The 20,707-nt window shown below is 37.9% G+C and overlaps 1 protein-coding gene across 1 annotated transcript in view; it reads right to left on the reverse strand.

Annotated features, from left to right (window-relative positions):
• The window catches only part of shot (dystonin-like protein short stop), a 1,374,398-nt gene that overhangs the window by 1,199,933 nt on the left and 153,758 nt on the right, over positions 1-20,707 (reverse strand). The window contains exon 4 of the mRNA XM_067773043.1: positions 4,344-4,433. Within this exon, the coding sequence (XP_067629144.1) occupies positions 4,344-4,433 (90 nt within the window). The remainder of the gene's footprint in view (positions 1-4,343; positions 4,434-20,707) is intronic.

Genomic DNA, 20,707 nt, shown 5'->3' on the forward strand with positions numbered 1-20,707 from the left:
ACGGATACACCTAGAATGTGTTTTTACACTATGGGTATTAAATTGAAGCTGTTGATGTATGCTTTAGTACAGAGTATGTTTTACACCGCTGGGTGACTAGGGTCTCGAGATATAGGCCAAAACATGGACCCGGATACCCCTAGAATGTGTGTGTATTATGGATATCAAATGAAAGCTGTTGCTGAGAGCTTTAAAGTAATTTTCATTGTGATATTCGATTTAGCCGCATCAACCTGGCAAAACTGATAAAATATGCATGCGAAGCCGAAATAAAGACATGAATTAATAATACCCACATACCTATTTACATACGTCCTATTCGATTTGCCTGAAATTTGGTATATAAATTTGCCTATGTTAGTATTTACGATGCTTTTTTCCGGAAAGTAGACCAGAGACGGACTGGGACTGGGATTAGGACTGGGACTGAGACTCGGAATGGGACTGGAACAAAATACATACCACCCTATGGGACTGGCAATAAGAGATGAAGAAGAATGAGAAAAACTTGAAAGAGAAAAGAGAGAAGGAGACTGAGAAAGATATGAGATAAGAATGAGACGAAAATGGTGATAGATGAAGCGAAAAATACGGAGGGAGGAGTGAATACAAAGATTAGGAAAAAGTGTAGAGGGGAGGGCAGAGTTAGACCAAATTTAGGGCAGACGTTGTTTATATATAGTATGTTTAGTTCCTTTCAGTTTTTCCATTATAATAAAAATACAATAATTTAACGAAGGAAATTATTGTGAATACGACTCGAACTCATTAAAAATCGCGAATGTTATAAATGAATAGCCGATTATCTCAATGATCATAACCAACCCAGAGTTCAGGGATAGTTGCTGCTCAACCAAAAGCAACAACACAAAAAGCATTGTGCACAGAGTAGCACATATAATCAGAATGATTAAGCTCTTCTGCATCAAGGAAATAAAATGAAATAAAAATAACAAAACCAACAAACAGGAAAACTAAAGTTAAGCCACACACATGCAGACGCAGTGATAGCCTAATGGTAGGCCTGCGGGATTAGAAATTTGACGACTTGAGTTCGAATCTCATTCGGGGAGAATATAATTTCTTATTTTAATATATATAGTTAAAAAAATACTAAAACAAACTCTTTTAAATAATATCGAACTAAAAAGTTAAAAATAATTTTCAAAATAAGCTTAAAACAATAATAACGAAAAATACTAGTAGTGTTTTGGAAAAAGCGTCGGGCACTCGATATATGAAAAATATGGCACAAAGCGTCCAAGCATCTTTCACAATAATACTAGTATTTTTCGTTCATTATTGTTTAAAATTTATTTTGATATTTTTTTTTAAACTTTTTAGTTAGATATTATTTAAAATCGTATTTTTGAGTTTTTTTTTAACTGCTTAGTTCGATATTAGCTGTGTATTTTTTTCCACGCGCATTACATCAACACTTAAGTTTTGTATGGACTGCTAAGTGTTAAACTTTATCAACACCACTGAAATTGTTGTGCAGAAAATTAGTACTGCTAAATTTCAGTATGCATTTTACTCAGTTGCAACTGAGACGTGTCTCTCCATTTTCTCTCTACACTATTATCCACTTACAGCCTGATTCTAATGTGGTAACAACTTTCTTCACCACGGCAACTTTCTTCATGTGGTAACTTTTGTACCCTTTTGGTATTCTGCCCACGAAAGTTAGCGGATAATTGTTTACCCACTAAAATTGGTGGTAACATCGATGTAACCACACAAAAGCTGTTGTTTAGAAAAAGGCAATACTGAAAAATAAAGAATTGTGAGCGCAAATAAGTAAACATAATAGTAAAAACGTGTTGCCTCTTGCTATACATATTTGTTTCCATGTACTTTCACAGTATATATTACAATATAGCTATGTAAAAACGTATGCATGTATGCACATATGTATATACACATAGTCCCGTTTATTCGTTAACATCGTATCTACGAGTGACACATCGTCGGTAAAGCCATTGCGGAACCATACACGGTGGCAGCATGGTGACATACCTACAAACATAAATAAAAATTCCGTGTACTTCGTTTTTGTAAATTCGATGGACAAATGTCAAAATCGTACTGCGCGGAGGTTGATGTATCAAATTAAATAACAAAAGTTTTTATTCAGCTGTCCCATGCTGCCACCTTGTATCGCGAGTAAAACACCAGAATCGCGAATAAAACAACTGGTAACGATTTTCGGTTACATAATGTTCTGGGTACTATTTTACCGGTAACGCTAAGAATCGGGCCGTAAGTGTGTGTTCCAGATTCATCGCAACCAATCATTCAGCTATAGGTTATACACTATGGTCAGCAGAGGTTCGTGTCTCCGGTATTAAACACAACTCGTTTTGTAGCGAGTTATTTAACCACTGCCGCGCATCTTCAATAATTGCCGCTAGCGTGTTGAAATAGCTATAACATCAACCAGTATGTTTAAATTCCTTTAAGTTTTTCCATAATAATAAAAATACAATAATTTAACGAAGGAAATTGTTGTGAATACGACTCAAACTCATTAAAAATCGCGAATGTTATAAATGAATAGCCGATTAAATCAATGATCATATAAAATCACTACATTAATGTCTATCTGAAATATGAAGTAACGTGGAAAATAACGCCTGCGGTCAGTATTTCCTTTTGTGGGAGGGTTTGAAAAAAAAAAAATTTGGTCAACGGGACTGAACGGCTGGATCTTAAGAGTATCACATTGTCCACAACTAAGAAATATGAAAACATACTTGTGACGTCAATGAAATGATTAACGATCTGGAACAATATCATAAAATTGCGGACGAGGGTCTACGGTCCCAACATCCAACATTTATCGATGTAAGCGTTGAGTTAGGCTTATTGAGCAGGAAGAGGCTGGGGTAAAAATATTAAGCTAAGCTACAGAGAAGTTTTTCAGTCACAGTTTAAGGCCGCCTTTGGGGTTGGCTTTTTTGTACGGCAACATTTGTTTTTCATTATTAAGATAATTTGTAGATAAGGCAGCAGCTATATTTGATTTATCCAACAAACGCCGAAAAATATTTCTCCAACCTATCTAGTTCTGAAGTTGGTATCCAACATAATTCTCTAATTATTCTTAACCTTATAGTTCTCAAGTTGATATCCAACATGATTCTCCAATCACTATCCAACCTTTGAGAGATTTTGAGAAATTTAAAGTTCTCAAGTGAATGTCCCTCACTTTTCTAAAGTTGATATCCTACATTGGATATCGGGTTGGGGTGGAGTTGGGCAAAAGTCTTCTCCTAGGTGATGCTAAGACAGCCAACAGCTGTTTATTGTGAGAAATAAACACTTGGTTTGGTAGTAGTAATGAAGCGTTCCAAATTAAATATAAATTATCAAATTGAGCCACTGTTTCGAAACAACGGTTGGGATTTTAAAATTATGCTATTTATCAATGGCACTCAAGCCCAACTGCTTGTGAGTATATTCGACGCCATTGCGAACAAACGCAAATAAGTGATAGGTTAACTACAGTTTAACTCTGCCAGATCGGCCGCTTAAGCTTAGCTTAAATTTCAGTGGACTGAAAAACTGCAGAATAAGTTGAAGGGTAGTTTAACTGACTAACTGTGTTGGCCTTGTGCTGAAAAACCGGGCCTTAATCTTCCTGTTAACCTCTTTTTACTAAATTTTCAAACCATTACCCTTATTCTTACTTTTACTCCTCCCTCTTGTTCTCTCTACTTTTACGACTTCCCTCTAACTTCCTTTATTTTTTCTTCAGGTTTCCTCTGTTTTCTCTTTTCTTTCATGTCCCCGTTTCCAATGTGGAGATATATCGTTCTTGGCTCTTTTCCGCAAATTTCATTACTAAAGTAGTAATAAAGTAGCAAAATAGTATCAAACATTTCCCCATACTACGTTAAAATTCATGACCGGCCGGCAAGTTTTTGTTGTTGTCCCACCGACATATGAATTGGATGTTACCATACCCAAAATATTGTAATGATCGCACAAATGATTGAGTATTTGATGAAGACTTAACGTAATTCTACTGCGTTTCGAGATTTAATTTTGTATGATAAAAAAATTTAACGTTAAATCTTTTCGGAGGTTTTAATCTCTATTAAAGCTCTATATGGATCCATAGTATAACGTATCTAAACTGGTTTTAAAACCAGACATCTAGTAAGACGTTTGATCGTTGCTTTTGTTTAGAATATTTTAACAAAACTCTAGCCCCAATGCCAATTTACATTTTTTGTGTATACCATCAACGTTTGCTGATTAATCTGATAATTAATTTGTTCAATTTTCATTGGCATAATACTGGCCGCTTTTGTTCTGAGTTAAAATTTTGAACTTACCAAGTGTTCATTTGAAAGAACTTCCAGAAGCTTGAGTAAATTATGTCCATCTCTAAGATCTTCGAATAGATCATCGACATGACGTTTAGCCTGCAATAAATTAAATAAATATCTTAACAAATATACGCGATGTAATTGTAATAAACAAACAAAAAAAGGTATGCAAGTGCAAAGGGTCAAAACCGAAGTTGCTATTTATTTCGTTTTCTATAAACTTTAAGAGCACTCCCAGCCATCCTCTATGGTAATTTATTTAAGGGTTGGAAAACATACATATACCCGCAGTAGGGCTGCCTGCACAGATAGCAAAAGCAAATATTTTTCTTACGCGAAATTTTGTTAGCAGCATTTGCATGTAAGGCAAACTTAAATTAGCATTTTTAAATATAAAGTGCAAAGTCTTAAGACATGTTTTGGATTTTAAATTAATTTAATAAATATATTACGCTTTTTAGAAAAAGCTTTATACTTTTAACACATCTGATATCTTAAGTCAAACTACAACATCACCAAAAGCTTGCACATGGCGGGCAACACGGGATCCCATTCGTCAAAATACACACATGTATCATTGTGTATTTCTGAAATAAAATAGATTTACTAATACATTAAACTGAAACCAAAAACTAAAGCGATTCCCTCATTTCTTTAAATATTATTTATAGGGCTGCAAAAAAAGACAGAATCAATTATATTTCCACTAGAATCTAGCTGATAGGGGACGCCATCTGCATACAATATGACCAAGAAGCCAAAAACTCGCAGTTGAGGAAAGCGAAGGATACGAGCGTCACTCTGCCACAATTTCGATCTAGATACTGCAATAGGTTAACATCTACACACCTTTGCAATCGCAGTGTGGAAGCAAAGCGTCTAAAACACATTTCTCTTTGGTACAACCATATTGAAGCTGCAGATTTCCTTGGATTTCTCTTAGAAAGTAAACACTACCGGAAGTTGAACAGGGAGGCAGAAAAAATCCGAGGTAGAAAGGTGTGAGTGCGAGAAGTTTGAGCTACTAGACACCAGGAATAAAAATTCGGTTGATTTGTAACATCATCAACAAATTTTATTTTAGTATCCTAAATTTTTTTCGGAGCCATAAATTGGACGGAACTCCTCGAGCCCTTTTACCTTTTGCGCCGTTTGGTCGTAAAAGCCGAGTAGAATACCAATAGTCTATCCAATCCTGAGTGGTGCTAACTCGAAAGGGAGCAATGTGACACTTGCGCAACCCTATCATGGTCGATAAAAACTGTACCACGAGAAAGAAAAGCCAGTATGTGACCTGTATATAAGTATTGCTTGATGTTTGTGTACATATTGTAGGATGCTTTATTTTATTAAAATAAGAATTATTTAGAAGAAAATGTTACATTTTCATGATGCAAAATTGAATAATAATGAAAATTTTGAAAATAGAAAAATCGATATTGAAAATTAAAATAAGAAAAAGAGAAAAGAAATTTACAGGTTTGTAAATCTCTCACGACGTAAATACCAACATTGGAAATGTGATGATTTAAACTCGAATGAACATTTCTAAATTTTTCACGTAATCTACCCAAAATTTCATATGATGATGAATTCTCAGATGTTGGAACAATAAGCTCACTGGGCAACCGTAAATTTTGTCCAAGAACCATTTCAGCCCGTGTAGCCGAAATATCTTCTTTAAACGTTGATCGCAAGCCTAACAGTATTAGAGGTAGCTCAATTTGCATATGAAATCGCTCTATAATGCCATTCGCTTGAGGATGATAAGTTGACGTTCCAATTTGATGGGTGCCCAATAACTTTGTTAAATCTGTAAACAATTTTGAAGTAAATTGAGCAACCTGTTCAGTAGTTATTTCTAGAGGTACACCAAACCGAGGTATATATACACGTAAAAATTTATTAGTAATTGTTTCTGCAGAAATTTCCCTTAATCCGTATGCTTCTGGCCAACGTGTGAACCTATCGATAATAGTTAAAATATAGCGATGTCTCTTTAAAATGGTGAAAGGCCCTACAACATCTAAATGAATATGTTCGAATCTTTTGTGCGGTATTGAAATTGTACTAACTGGTGACTTCCAACTGGTACATTCTTTGGACCATCTATTAATTTCTTTATTCATGTTTGGCCAAAAATATTTTTTTTATAATTAGGCGGCGAGTAGCTTTAGTACCCGGATGCACTATCCCATGTAACTTATCAAATACTGTTTCGCGTAACCTGTTTGGAACGAACGGTCAAGGACAATCCCCGGAGTTTTAACAAATTTTAAATTTTGAAATGACTGTCAAGATAAAGGATTGTTTGGTTCATCATCTTGTTGCTGTTCCTTTTCTAAAATTTTAAAATTAAGTTCTGAATTTTGAATTGCCTCTTTTTCAAATGCTCTAGATAAAGTATCGGCTATCACATTGCTTGTCCAGTAACATACTGTATATCACTTGTAAATTGTGCAATAAATTCACGATGTCTGTTTTGTCGTGGACTCCTGTCAGCATCGCCAGTTTTAGGATGCTTTATTTTATTAAAATTAACATCCAAACATAAATTATTTAGAAGAAAATGTTATATTTTCATGATGCAAAATATAATAATGAAAATTTTGAAAATAGAAAAATCAACATTGAAAATTAAAATATTGTAAAACATATTAAAATAACACAAAGTTCAAAATAACATAATAACAAGGTTTAATAAAAATAATTGAGTCAATATAATTTAACAACCCTGCACATGTGGGTTTGTGCTAACTCTTCTTTTTGGGTTGGGTGGTAGGGAAGGTTGAGAATAAAACATTCTCTGTGGAGCTATGTGGGCTAAGCGGCCTCTTTACCTATTCTAAGTTGTACATAAAGTGTTTCATTTATTTTTCTGCGGAAACTGAAAGAAAAGATTGATCACATCTCTCCATTGTGCGGCGATACCTATTGAGTAAATGGAGACAAAGCAGATGGCTATCGTTTGTGGTTAGCAATTGATAGCTGAAGTATTGGGATATGTGCTCATTCTTCTTTTTGAAATGTTTGAAACTGCGTTATTGCTATTGTCAATATGAAATTTCGAAATTGAAAAAATAAAAAATATTTTCAGTTTTGAAAAAAAAATGTTTGATAAAGCTTGTTTTGCTGGTTTTTGTATTGGAAATTGAGTGCTTTGTCTCAGATATTGCAATCAGAATACCTGCTATATGTTATATTTTCATGATGCAAAATTGAATAATAGAGAAAATTTTGAAAATACAAAAATCAATATTGAAAATTAAAATATTGTAAAACATATTAAAATAACACAAAGTTCAAATTAACATAATAAGAAAGTTAAATAAAAATAATTGAGTCAATATAATTTAACAACTCTGCACATGTCTCATCTCCCGTCTTTGGGATCGGCCCCTTGTGGGAGATTCTCAGTACGCTGTGGTTTCATCTCGCATGGTTGGTTTTCTCCTTCATTTTTGGGGAAGATGACAATAAAGCACACTTAACGGAGCTATGCAGTCTAGTCTGAAGTTGGCAATAAAGCATTCTCTTCAGCTTTCGAAGTAGACAATAAAGTATTCTCTTCGAAGTAATGAGGTCTTCTTCGTTTGAAAGTTGGCAATAAGGTATTCTCTTCGGAGAAATGCTGTGTTCTTCGTTGGAAAGTTGGCAATACAGTATTCTCTTTGGAGTAATGCGGTCTTCTTCGTTGGAAAGTTGGCAATAAAGTTTTTCCTTGGCCTGTCAAAAGGGAAAAGCAGCTTCTTTACCTTTCCTAATCTAAGCATAGATTTTTCAAAGGTTCTTCTGCGGAAGGTCAAAGAAAAGGTTGAATACATCTCTATATTATGCGGTGTATCCTGGAACTAAATGGCGACAAAGCAGATGCCTATCGTTTGTAGATAACAGTTGATAATTGTAAGAGTAGGTATGTGATCACTCTTCTTTTTGGGTTGGGTGGCTGGGAAGGTTGAGAATAAAACATTCTCAGTGGAGTTATGTGGGCTAAGCGGCCTCTTTACCTATTTTAAGTTGTACATACAGTTTTGCATTTATTTTTCTGCGGAAGCTGAAAGAAAAAGATTGATCACACCTCGTCATTGTGCGGCGATACCTATTGAGTAAATGGAGACAAAGCAGATGTCTATCGTTTGTGGTTAGCAATTGATAGCTGAAGTATTGGGATATGTGCTCATTCTTCTTTTTGAAATGTTTGAAACTGCGTTATTGCTATTGTCAATATGAAATTTCGAAATTGAAAAAATAAACAAAAAAGATTTTCAGTTTTGAAAAAAATGTTTGATACAGCTTGTTTTGCTGGTTTTTATATTGAGTGCATTGTCTCAGATATTGCAATCAGAATACCTGCTACGGGCTAAAGTGTTCTACGAACAAAATTTCCAAAATTATGTCACCGCTTGCTGCTCTTAGTTGTGAAATAGTGCATATCTCGTATCTGATTTCGTCCCAAGGGTGAGAACATGATGCAAAGAATTATTTACGTTCAGCTTTGAATGGTATTGGAACTCACTGTGGAGTTGCCGTGCACCCGGATGCCATTATCCATAAAATGGAAAATGTTTTAGATAGACCTTGTATCTTACCAGTATCTTGTGATTGTACTCCCGATTACAAGCTATTTGGTACCAACGATCGTGCACTTAAGTGTTTGGCAGGACACATGGAGCCATTGTGTGTTTGACGCCGTGAGGTTGAGCCATACGATAGTAGGTACACACGTTAAGCTTATATTACTTAAAAAAAATAATAAATAAAAAAAAATTATATTACTTACTTACGTTTAAATGGTATTGGCCGTCCAACAAGGCGCACCAGTTGTTCCTTCTCTCTGCCAACCGGTGCCAATTGGTCACACCAAGGGAGTTTCGTGCTGTCGAAAGAGGCTTTAAAATCGACGAAGATAATGTGTGTCGATTCTTTTTTTGCGGGTTTTTCCAAGATTTGGCGCATTATGAAAATCTGTTCGATGGTAGACTTACCAGGTCTGAAGCCGCACTGATAAGGTCCAATCAGCCGATTCACGATGGGCTTCGATCTATCGCACAATACACTTGACAGGACCTTATATGCGATATTAAGAAGGCTGATTCTGCGATAGTTGGTGCAGTTTGCAATATCCCCTTTCTTGTGGCCTGGGCAAAGAACACTTAGATTCCAATCGTCGAGCATGCACTCGTCCGCCCATATTTTGCGAAGAAGCTGATGCATGCGCCATACCAACTCCTCGCCGCCGTATTTGAATAGCTCCGCAGGCAATCCATCAGGGCCCGCGGTCTTGTTGTTTTTCAATCTGTTTATAGCTATTCTGACTTCGTCATAATCGGGTGCGGAAACATTTATTCCATCATCATCGATCGGGTTCGTCATCCCTGTGCGGTAAATCGCTGTCTCCATTTAGGAGAGCAGAGAAGTGTTCCCTCCATAATCTAAGTACTCTCTGGACATCAGTTACAAGGCCGCCGTTTTCATTCCTGCAGGTGTTCGGAGGTTATTCCCGGTGGCTAGTAGCTCAAGCTCCTCGCACTCACGCACTTCTGCCTCTGCTTTTTTCTTCCTGAAAAGGCGTATCGATTCCCTTTTTTAACTCGCGATAGCGTTCACACACTCCTCTTGTTGCGCTCGCTTTTAACGTAGCCCTGTAGACAGCGTCTTTTCTTTCGGTTGCAATGCGGCATTCTTCATCGCACCAATTGTTTTTCCGTGGCCGCCGGTAACCAATTTTGTCCTCGGTGGCAGTACGAACTGCTTTGGAGATATGCTCCTGCATTCCGTCAGGCTGAGTTGTGCTTTCAGAGAGCAGGTGTGAGAAAGTCGAATTGCTAAATCATTGGCAGTCTGTTGTGATTGCAGCCTTTCGACGTCTAGCCTTTTCCTTGTGTTTTTTGTTCCTTGGTTTTAGCCGCGCAGAGGCGGGTGCGTATTTTGACTGCGCCGAGATAATGGTCCGAGTCGATGTAAGGACCTAGAATCGTGCGCACATATAAAACACTGGGGGCATGCCGTCCGTCTATCACAACGTGGTCGATCAGGTTGCGAGTATTTCGATCGGGAGACAGCCATGTAGCTTTATGCATCTTTTTATGCATGAACCACGTGCTGGATATGACCATGTTTCGGGCACCGGCAAAGTCAATCAGCCTCAGTCCATTAGGAGAAGTTTCATTGTGTAGGCTGAAATTTCCGACTGTAAGGCCAAAAACACCTTCTTTGCCCCCTGGCGTTAAAGTCGGCAAGCACGAATTTTATATCATTGCGGGGGCAGCGGCCGTATGCGCATTCTAATTGTTCATAAAAAGCGTTTTTGTTGTTGCTGTAGCTATAAGAACACTCCCCGAAGGCCTTGGGGAGTGTAATCGATGTTGATGTTCCTTTGCCGGATGCAGATCCGGTATGTTCCGGTAACAAGCACCATAAAAGTACTAGCCAGACCATCCCGGGATCGATTTGGTATGACCACATGAAACCTTTTAGGCCATACCGCCCTCCCACCCCTTAGATCCAGGAGTAGTTCGGCGTCACCAGAGCCTCGGATGTTAATGACACAGGATTCACCACGGGTAGGTGAGGTTGACAATTGGGTTGGAGAAGCTATGTATTGCGCCGCCACTCCTTGGCGCTACACAAGCCCTTGAATCAATTTGGTATTTTAGTCGCCTCTTACGACAGGCATACCTACCGCGGGTATATTCTAAGCCCCCTAACCCGCTGCTTTTTTAGCGTCTTTCACCTCATCGTCTTTCTCCTCTGTCGGTGCATAGGCGAAGATGAATGATATATTAAAAAATGTTGCTTTTATTCGGATAGAGGCAAGAAGTTCGTCCACAGGCGTGAATGCCAATACTTGGCGACATAGTCTCTCTCCCATAACGAATCCGACGCCGAAACTGTGCTTATTTGTATGGCCGCTCTGGCCATTCCCAGGTGAATGGCGGGCAGAAGCTTTCCCCACTTTCGTGGACTTCTACACATGAATCCACCCTTCACCAAGCTTATATTATTAGCGCAGTAAAATATCGAAAATGAGGGAGTGCATGATACAATTATAGAGAAGTAGTTTCACTTCTTCGTCTTGGTCGCCATTGCCTTAAACTATGTTTTGAGATTCTATTTCGAAAGAGCGCTGTCATATACTTAAAAAATAAACGTGCCAAATTGATATTTTTTTGTGAAATTATACTTTCTTTTTCTTATACAGATACGAAGTAGGAAGCATCTGAAATATGTTTTGATTGAGTTAAGCACACGGAAAGTTTCTACGTAAGACCTAGGGAGTATCTACACGAGAAAACTTTTTTGCATATATTTTGACGTTTAACGAGCTGTTCCCGACTGGTATTGAAACCAACACCGGACTTGACACCACCGCGAACAGACATCACAACATCTTTTTCACTATTGGGTCTTAAGCCTTTGTTAGCACTGTAGCTTGTTACTGTTGTAAGGGCTTAGCTCTAATATGTAGATGAGTAGCTTATGTGTTTGCAGGCGTGAATTGCGATGTGTATAGACAGAACCTTTCTCATGCGGGTCGCGTGAGGAACGAAATTACTCAATTCATCAGCTACAACGGAGTTAAGTTAGTAACAATATTAACACCTTGAATAGTTTGTGGGAGTTGTTCCAAAGACCCAAAGGCAGGCCATGTGTGGTGCAGTCTGAGGACGCGCCGAACCTCTTGCGCAATCAAAGCCCAAATATACCGACTCGGAAAGTGAAAGGTACTCCGCATATATCCATGCTGCTAACGGGCAAAGAGAAGGGGAATATATTTGTTGTACCCAGAGCAAAAATAAGACGTAGTCGCAATGCCCAAAAAGTCGGAGTGGGGAAAATAAAGTGCGCAGCAATGGTTTACAGGGTGGTGTTCCCACCAAAGAGGTCAGAGTTAAAGAAACACTACTCTTCTTAAAGGAGTATACACACTTTGATTTAGTTATAATTCAATCAGTTCACACTATTTAACAGCTCTGTAAATATTTATGCTTTAAATGTTGACACTTGAATAAAAATACTCCATAAAAATGTAAAATTTCCAAAACATAATTTCCTTGAGGTGGCAATGCTTTTTCAGCATTTGGCAGTCGGCTGATAACTAAACACTTTATGTCGAAAACGCTAAATGGAATAATGAACGTATATATTTTAAAGTTCACATGAAAAACCGTGTTTGCCAACTCTTTTATGCGAAAAATATCTCTTGGCATAGAGGCAATTTTCATTTTCGCTTTCGGATTATTGATACCGAGATTAAAATCGTTTTTCGGTACCTCTTCGACATTTCAACACATATTTTAACAGTCCTACGAAACAGGCAAACACGGAGGTAGGGTTTGGCGAAAAGTAGTATTAGAATCTTTAAACAACTTCTGTTGGAAAAAAAGGTTCAAATTTAAGCAGAAAAGACACAATTTTACAATATTGATACTCAATCAAATGCTATTGCTAGACAAACTTCACAGCGATACACAGTTTATAAAATAATTAATTTTATTTACTTGACGTCCGTGCTTGTATTTTAGCGGTTATATTCCGTTAAGCTATTGGTTTGGTAAATTTTGGGCACATATTCGAAAAATTTAGACACTTTTACATGACACACTTAAAAATAATGACTTAGAAAAAACCATTGTGAATTCATACAATGAAAAATCTTTCTCATTGTGAATTCATACAAATGACGAATGTTTGATAAAAACGTTCACAATAGTAAACAGCCTAGATCACCTGTTCAATCGCTGTTCGATTACTTAAATCATTAGCTCAATAGTGTTTTTCAAACATTTTTGTAGACGACTGGTATGGTATATTGCTTTATTTGCATATTTTAAAATGTTTGCATGGCTATAGCTGGCTGCTCAAATTTAATCTATTAACTTGATTTTAGAAATAAATATTAATATGTAGTCTGATTTTCTGTAGAAAAGCTGATTTTAAACACAAGTGTGCAATTCATGGCACTTCAATATAATAACGGCGAGCAAAAAACAAATCTTTCTTCCATTCTGAATCTTCTTAGAGGGCAAGCTTTGTTATACGCAGTCATAAGCGCCCTTGTTAGGAATTCATTAGGCTCCTCCGATTCTTCCACATTGGCAACTTCTTTGGGTTGTCCCGGTTTCGTTTCTACCTGTTTCTGGAATTTAGTCCAGTTTGTTGACCTAGGGTTTCTAAAGGTTCCTCCCTTCTCTACCCTCTTTAGGGGGATGCTGAAGCTGATATACGCATGGTCGGAGAAGGATGGTCTATCAAGAACCATCCAATCATACCTTGATATATCACGTTGATACTACCGACTGTTTTGTTTTTATGTATAATTTTCTATAATCGGGTTTCCAGTCAAAATAATTGGAAAAACGCCTTTATTTTATTGCCGACGTTTCGACCGCAGGGATTTTTAAGCCCTGAAGAAGACCACAATAAACGGTCGAAACGTCGGCAATAAAATAATAAAGACGTTTTTCCAATTATTTTGACTGGAAACCCGATTATAGAAAATTATACTTGATATATCACGTTCGGAGCTCAGTGTAATATCCAAAACATTTCTGGTTGTTGGACCAATGTATGTAGGGACATTTCCCCTGTTGGCTATCTGCAAATTGGTTTGCAGGATGTAACAAAATAGAGATTCGCCTCTCGTTCGTATCTGCTCCTCCCCACGCATTGTGGTGCGCATTTGCATCCGCGCCTATGACCAACCGCCCGTTGCGCCCTTCGTCATATACTAGCTTCTTGCACTCCATCGGTGGAACCTCCGCAGCATGGGCCATGTAGCAGGATGCCAGGATAAGTGCCTGCTTATTCCTTTGCTCAACGGCCACCACTACGAGGTCCTCAGTAGTTAATTAGGCAACATATATGAATGCAGTTGTTTCCTTACCATTACTACAGCTCGCGCCCGTCCTTCCGTTTGCGCATAGTAAACGCCAAATCCGCGCGCGCTAAGTCCAGAAACCTTTCCTCCCGATGAGAGCCACGGCTCCTGGATCAGCGCCACGTCAAACGAACCTTCCGCAAGGAGTTCGCTCGACGGCACTTTACTGTGTTGGAGGTTTATCTGTAGGACTCGTAGCACCATTGGGCTGTTTGTCCCCCTCCAGCACCTTCGTCGTGACGTCGTCGTCCTCCCATTGCCCTTTTGGTTTAGAGTGTTCGAAGCCCCTTCAGCCTCTTGTAACTGTTGTGCCGGGTGTTCCTCTGTGCGACTCACAGCACCATCTGGCTGTTGGTCCTCTTCTAACGCCTTCGTGGTGACGTCGGCTACCTCCACCTGTCTTTTTTTCCTTAGGCTTTTGAGGTCCTTTTCGACTTCACCCACTTCCAGCGTGTTAGGATTTTTATCCTCGGGACTTCTTTTCCTGAGTGGCATATATATTTTGCCTGTACCAAAGGACATTTTTCCAAGCTGCGTGTACAATATATCCTCCACCTGCTTGTTTATTTGGAAGATATAGAACTGACCTTCCTCCGTAGGCCGAGATACAGTAATTACCTTCCAATCCTGCGTCGGTATGTTCGGATTCTGATTCTGCAGAAGTCGCAGTGTATCCTCCGACTTCATCAGACATGGTATCCATACCTTAACTTTTGGTACCGTGGGGATTTGCGCTTTATCCACCACCTCAAACCGCGCGTTCGTGCCTTGCCTTTGGAGGTTTGGAACCACTTCCTCCAGCCACCGCAAGCTCTCGATGTTGTCGCAAGCTATCATCTTCACACCATTATACCATCCCCCCGAATCAAAGGTTGGAAGGGGCTTACTTGGTTGTTCCCGCATCATCTTAAGCATTAAGCTAACAAGTTCCCTTTCTACAGATCTCCACCTTTCAGTAGTGATCTGTCCGAAAGGACTGCTACGATCAACCAGAGCCAAAGTTAGTGACTGCTTTGCCACATCACTCATCTTCTCGGGAAGCCGGAGTCTTAGTGTTAACTCCCGTTGCCACCTCCGAGAAAGCCGGAGTCTTAGCTTTAACTCCCTTTAGCACCTCCGAGAAAGCCGGAGTCTTAGCGTTATCTCCCTTTGGCTTATCTCCTACTTCCGTAGTTGGAACTTCTCTCTGACTCGCAGCTTTCGAGGTAGTTGCAACCTCGCTATTGGGGCCCATCTGTCTTACAGCTTTGAGCCTACTTGTCTTGTCTATGCGACAGCCCTGCCTCGCGGCTCTGGGAATGGGTCCTTTCTGCCTCTTGAAAGCAGGCTTGTCGCCTTCCGCCGAACGTTGCCTCTTCAGTCTGCCATTCGACGCTTCTTCCCCCTCGTACCGGTTGCAAAACCGAGGGTTTCTAGCAGCAAACCTTTTGAACTGCCTTCGACCCACTTCTATTGCCTCATGGGCCCATTCCAAGCGCTCGATCTCCACTTCTGTTGGGTCGACCACTGCTCCCAGGCGTTGGACAATTCTTAGTGCTGCACGGTACTGCGAGAGAGCTCTTTTACTTCCTCTGCTCCGTACCCTTCTCCACCCTTCTACTCCGTTTTCATTTGTGTGCTTCTCCAACACGGAGTTCATTGAATCAGCACTACTCTCGCTCCCCGAGTCCGACGCATCGCTTAGTGCGTATTCGTCGTCCTTGGCTTGCGACTCAGTCCTCCTCTTATCATCCTCCTTATTACAATTTGGTAATGAGTCGTTTATCTTGGTCGTACGACGGGGAAAGAACCGTCTGCCACAGCAGCGCCCCTTACTCTGGTAAGGCCATCAATACTTCCCGAGGTGGCCCGGTATCGGGAAGGCTCCGTTCGAATACAGCCGAATTTATCCCCTGGCTGGAAATCGTCCAATAGGCACGGTCCGCATAACACCCTGGATTAGGGGGTTGGCAGTTCTTGGTCACCGACATCCCGCCGCCCTCATATGAGGCGAAACGGCGTAGATTCCAGTCCTAAACAGCTCCGCCTCATAGTCGGGCGCTATGGAGATCGGCTAAGCCCTCACACCAACGACAAGGTGCCTACCCTAGTGAGGGGACATGCTAACAAAACAAACAAAACAAAATCGTTGACCTTTTAGCGCGTGTAGAGCTAGCCATACAAAATTATTCCCACATTCGACAAAGCTGCTGACGACACGTCTGGACATAAGACACCCTTACGCAGGGCCATTCAATTAGACCTATAAATGCATTTTACACAATCTGAAATAATAATAATCGATAACGTTGAAGTAGACAACTTCAACGGTGGGAACGACCAACGAACTAATGTGGTGACGTTGAAACAAACAACTCCGCCTGTGGGAATGACGCACAGTGGCGCCTTTTGAGTTTTTTCTTACAAAAATCATAACTTTTGAACCAATGAAGATATTTTAAAAATTTAAAATGCAAATGAAAGCTAATTATTTGAAGTTGAAGTTGTGTGAAAGCTCAGAATGTCACAGATACAAGGTGCTTCAAAAATTTTTTTAGAAAAATGCAAAAACAAAATGTTTTAGTAAAAAATAAAAAAAATAAAATGAGATTTGTCTTATAATGACGTATTTAAGCATTAAATAAGATAAACTAATGATTTTGATAAAATAGCGTGACACTACCCACTTATGATAAAAAGTTGTATCTAAGTAGTCACGTAATCAATAAGTACCAAAATCGATAGAAGTATTGTTTCTTTTAAATGGCAATACTCTTATAAAACTCAAATGTTCGTTTTTGGTGCCACAATAACAAGGTGCTTCAAAATTCATCATAAAATTTTACATGTTTTTTTTTTTTAATTTACAAGCCAAATATGTATTTTATTAATAACTAAAAGTTATTGAAAGTGGTTCAATGAAATTTTATTTGAGCTAAAGATTAAACAGCCAACGAATTTTGGAAAAGGGGAGTGGCACTGCCCATTTATGCTAAAAAGTTTGATATTAGTAACCGCTTTACCAATTTGTACCAAACTCGATAGACGTATTGATTTCTATAAAAATGTAATACTCGTTTGAAGGCGAAATGCCTAAGCTTTAAAATAAATTTGATAAACTTTAGAGAAATGCAATAACGAAAAGTATATATTTATAAATTACATAATAAATAATTCTTTTATTTGAAATAAAAAATTAACTTTTACATACATATCTTATTTTTCAATAAAGTAACAAAATTGATTAGTAAATCTCTTTTTCATTGTTGTGATAAGAAGTGAGAAACTTATTTTATCTTAACATAGTCATCGTCACTGGAACATATATCTAACAAAGCAACCACTTCTGAGCTATACGCATCTGTAAGATCTTTTTGTGTTCTTACATACCTCATAGATGTTATGACTGGATCAGAAGAGATAGCTAACATGTTGAAAAGGTCTTCGCTTTGTCTAACTCGTGATACTTTGCAGGTGTTCATACATCTATATCTTTTGTAGTTCTTGTTCTTAGATTTTTGAGCTTCTTCAGACATTTCTTCTAATGGTAAGCACTGGTACTCTATTAAATCTTTTCCATGTGCTAAAATTTTATGTACCGTTGGTGTAAGTTTCTTCTCAGGATACTTTTGATGCAGCAACTGTGTAGTTTTAGATGCATATTCTCCAAATTTGGGTCCATTAGCTGGTTCATGGCAGTATAAAATATTTAAAATTACTCCCAATCTTTTCACAATATCTCTATCAACTCCTGTTATGCGAGCAGTCACATCATCGTTTTCAAAAAATCTTCTTGAGGAGTTACCGTCATTTGTATTTCCGTATCCATACTTTGGACAGTCAACTCTAAGGCCAATCTCTTTATAGAATGCATCCTGAATTATTTTTTTTCTCCTGTTCTGTTTCTCCTTACATGTTGTATTGTCGTCGAAAACTTCTCCTTGTTGTGGTAGTGTATAGGCCAGCTTCAAAACAAATTCCATACATCTTATCCTATCCTATCTTCCATACTCATAATTTAGTTCGTCAGTTATTGAATAATCAAGATTTTCAAAGACCTTTTGGCTCTTCTTACAAACTGGACATTTCATTGTAGATGTCGTATTTGTTATTAAGTTAAAACTTTTCCATCGACCATTGTTAGAAGAAGATCATGCTTTATTGTAATGACATTCCCCTCTTCAATTTCAATTATTATTGGTTCTAATTTGGCAATTTAATTTTTTATATCACTTTTATGAGTTTCGAATACTCCTTCTCGTATTTAAATAATGACGGACGTCGATTTTTCCAATTTTCTGAAGCTTCATCTTTTAGTCGTAATGGAACAATAGAAGCCATAAACATATTAATATCTGTAATTGTTTCATCGTCTGCATTTATTCTTTGTTTATATGCGCTTTGTCCTGATGATCCATCACAGCCCCACTTAGTTATCAATGCTAGATCCTTTGGCAGAGATTTCAACTTTTCTTCAGTAAAAATTTGAAGGAGTCGTGTAGACGTATGATCCATTAGGTTTTGTAGCTCAATTTCAGCTAATACTTCGGTTATTTCGGGACTTAGAGGAACTGCTTCTTTCTTGGCTTGAGTAATTTTTGTGTATCCAGGTAAAATATCGGCATTACGTTGCAATAATGACTTACGCAATATAATATATTTTTTCTTAGTTAAACCGAGATCTATAAACAGCGCCAAAGCTTCTTCGGGAGTGTATTTCCTAGGTAGCGCATGTGGTGGTGTGGGAATGCTGTTTTTGATCCTCATCAATCGCACTGGACTTGCTAACGAAACTGCTTCTGTTATATGAGACTTCACGTTTTCTTCGTCTTTTTTATATTTAATAGCCAGTGCTTCTGAAAGATGAGTCGTGGCCTTAGCTTTTGTGGTATCAGACAGCTTCCTTTTCCTTGTGTAGGTAGAACACTCTTCTAGGGGTTTAATTGGTCTCCCTCTAGTTGGATTGGTTGACGTGCTAGGCGTATCTTCGTCCAAAAAAGTTTTGTCAGCTAGCCACTTTTCATGCTTACTTAGAAATTTTGAATTGTTACGATAGACGTCGTTCTATTTTCTTTCTATCATAATGTATTGTAAACCATTTTTTTCTTCCAGGCCTTCCTTTTCTTGAATGCTTGTTTCACTCGGTAATTCTCTCATAATAGCCTCAACAAAGTCCCGTCTTGACTTTGTAGATTTAAACACCGCAAATAGTTTCGAGTTTTCTAGATACATATTAGAATTGGCTTCGAGTGTATCTGACTAAATATTAAACTGTGAACTATATTTAAAAAAAATTTTTTTTTCATCAAAGTTTTAAAAAGGGCCTAAAAATATGCATTTCGAAAAACAGATATATCCGCCAACTTTTAACAAAAAAAAAAAAAAATTTTTTTTATTTCAATCCTTATTCACACTGAGGACATAGAAAATTTTGTTATCTATCGCATAGATGACACATCTGTTGATTCAAAACGTAGAGAAGAGCTTAAGTCAGTTTTAGTATGCAAAAGATAGATTACTTCATTTATATTTGAAATATTCAAACATTTTTACTCTAAAAACAGACCTAATGACGGTTAATAATTTTTACGAACAAAAATTAAGACTAACGGACAAGACACCAGTATACATAAAAAATTATAGATTGCCATATTCACAGCGTGCTGAAATAAATAAAGAGGTTGAGAATTTGCTAAAAAATGATTTGATTGAAGCAAGTTCTTCAAATTATAACAGCCCACTGATTTTAGTACCAAAAAACGACCCAACTGGACAAAAATGTGTGTAGACTTTAGAGCAGTCATTAAAAAACTTATTGCAGATAAATTTCCTTTGGCACGTGTTGATGATATTTTGGATAACCTTGGTCGAGCTAAATATTTTTCGACTTTGTATCTTTTTTCACGTTTCCAACAAATTCCATTGCATAAAGATTCGAGAGATATAACATCCTATTAAATGTAGCTTTCTTAGATCTGAGGTAACATTCTTGGGGCATAAATGTTCAGCAAAGGGTTTGTTACCTGACGATTCAAAAATAGAGGCAATTAAAAAGTATCCTAAGCCGCGTGACAAAGACGCAGTTAGAAGATATGTTGCATTGGCCAACTACTATAGGAGATTTTTACCAAATTTCGCTTTTTTAGCGGCAATTTTGAATCGTTTGAGTCGGAAAAATGTTGAATTTAATTGTGTTATCTCGTGTTAGCTGGAATTTGACAAACTAAGACAAAGTTTAATGTCTCCAAACTTTTGCAATATCCAGATTTCACTCATGAATTTTTAATACCAGTTGATGCTTCGAAAATTGAGTGCGGTGCGATATTAAGCCAACACCATAATGGTAACGATTTACCAATTTGTTTCGCTTCAAAAGCATTTAGCAAGTCTGAACAAAATAAAGCAAATATCGAATTAGAACTTTTGGCAATATATTTTGCAGTTAAGCAGTTTCGACCATACGTTTACGGCACACATTTTAAACTCAGATCAGATCATCGGCCGTTAGTTT

The sequence above is a fragment of the Eurosta solidaginis genome, chromosome 3, assembly GCF_040869045.1.
Source record: "Eurosta solidaginis isolate ZX-2024a chromosome 3, ASM4086904v1, whole genome shotgun sequence".
Classification (NCBI taxonomy): domain Eukaryota; kingdom Metazoa; phylum Arthropoda; class Insecta; order Diptera; family Tephritidae; genus Eurosta; species Eurosta solidaginis.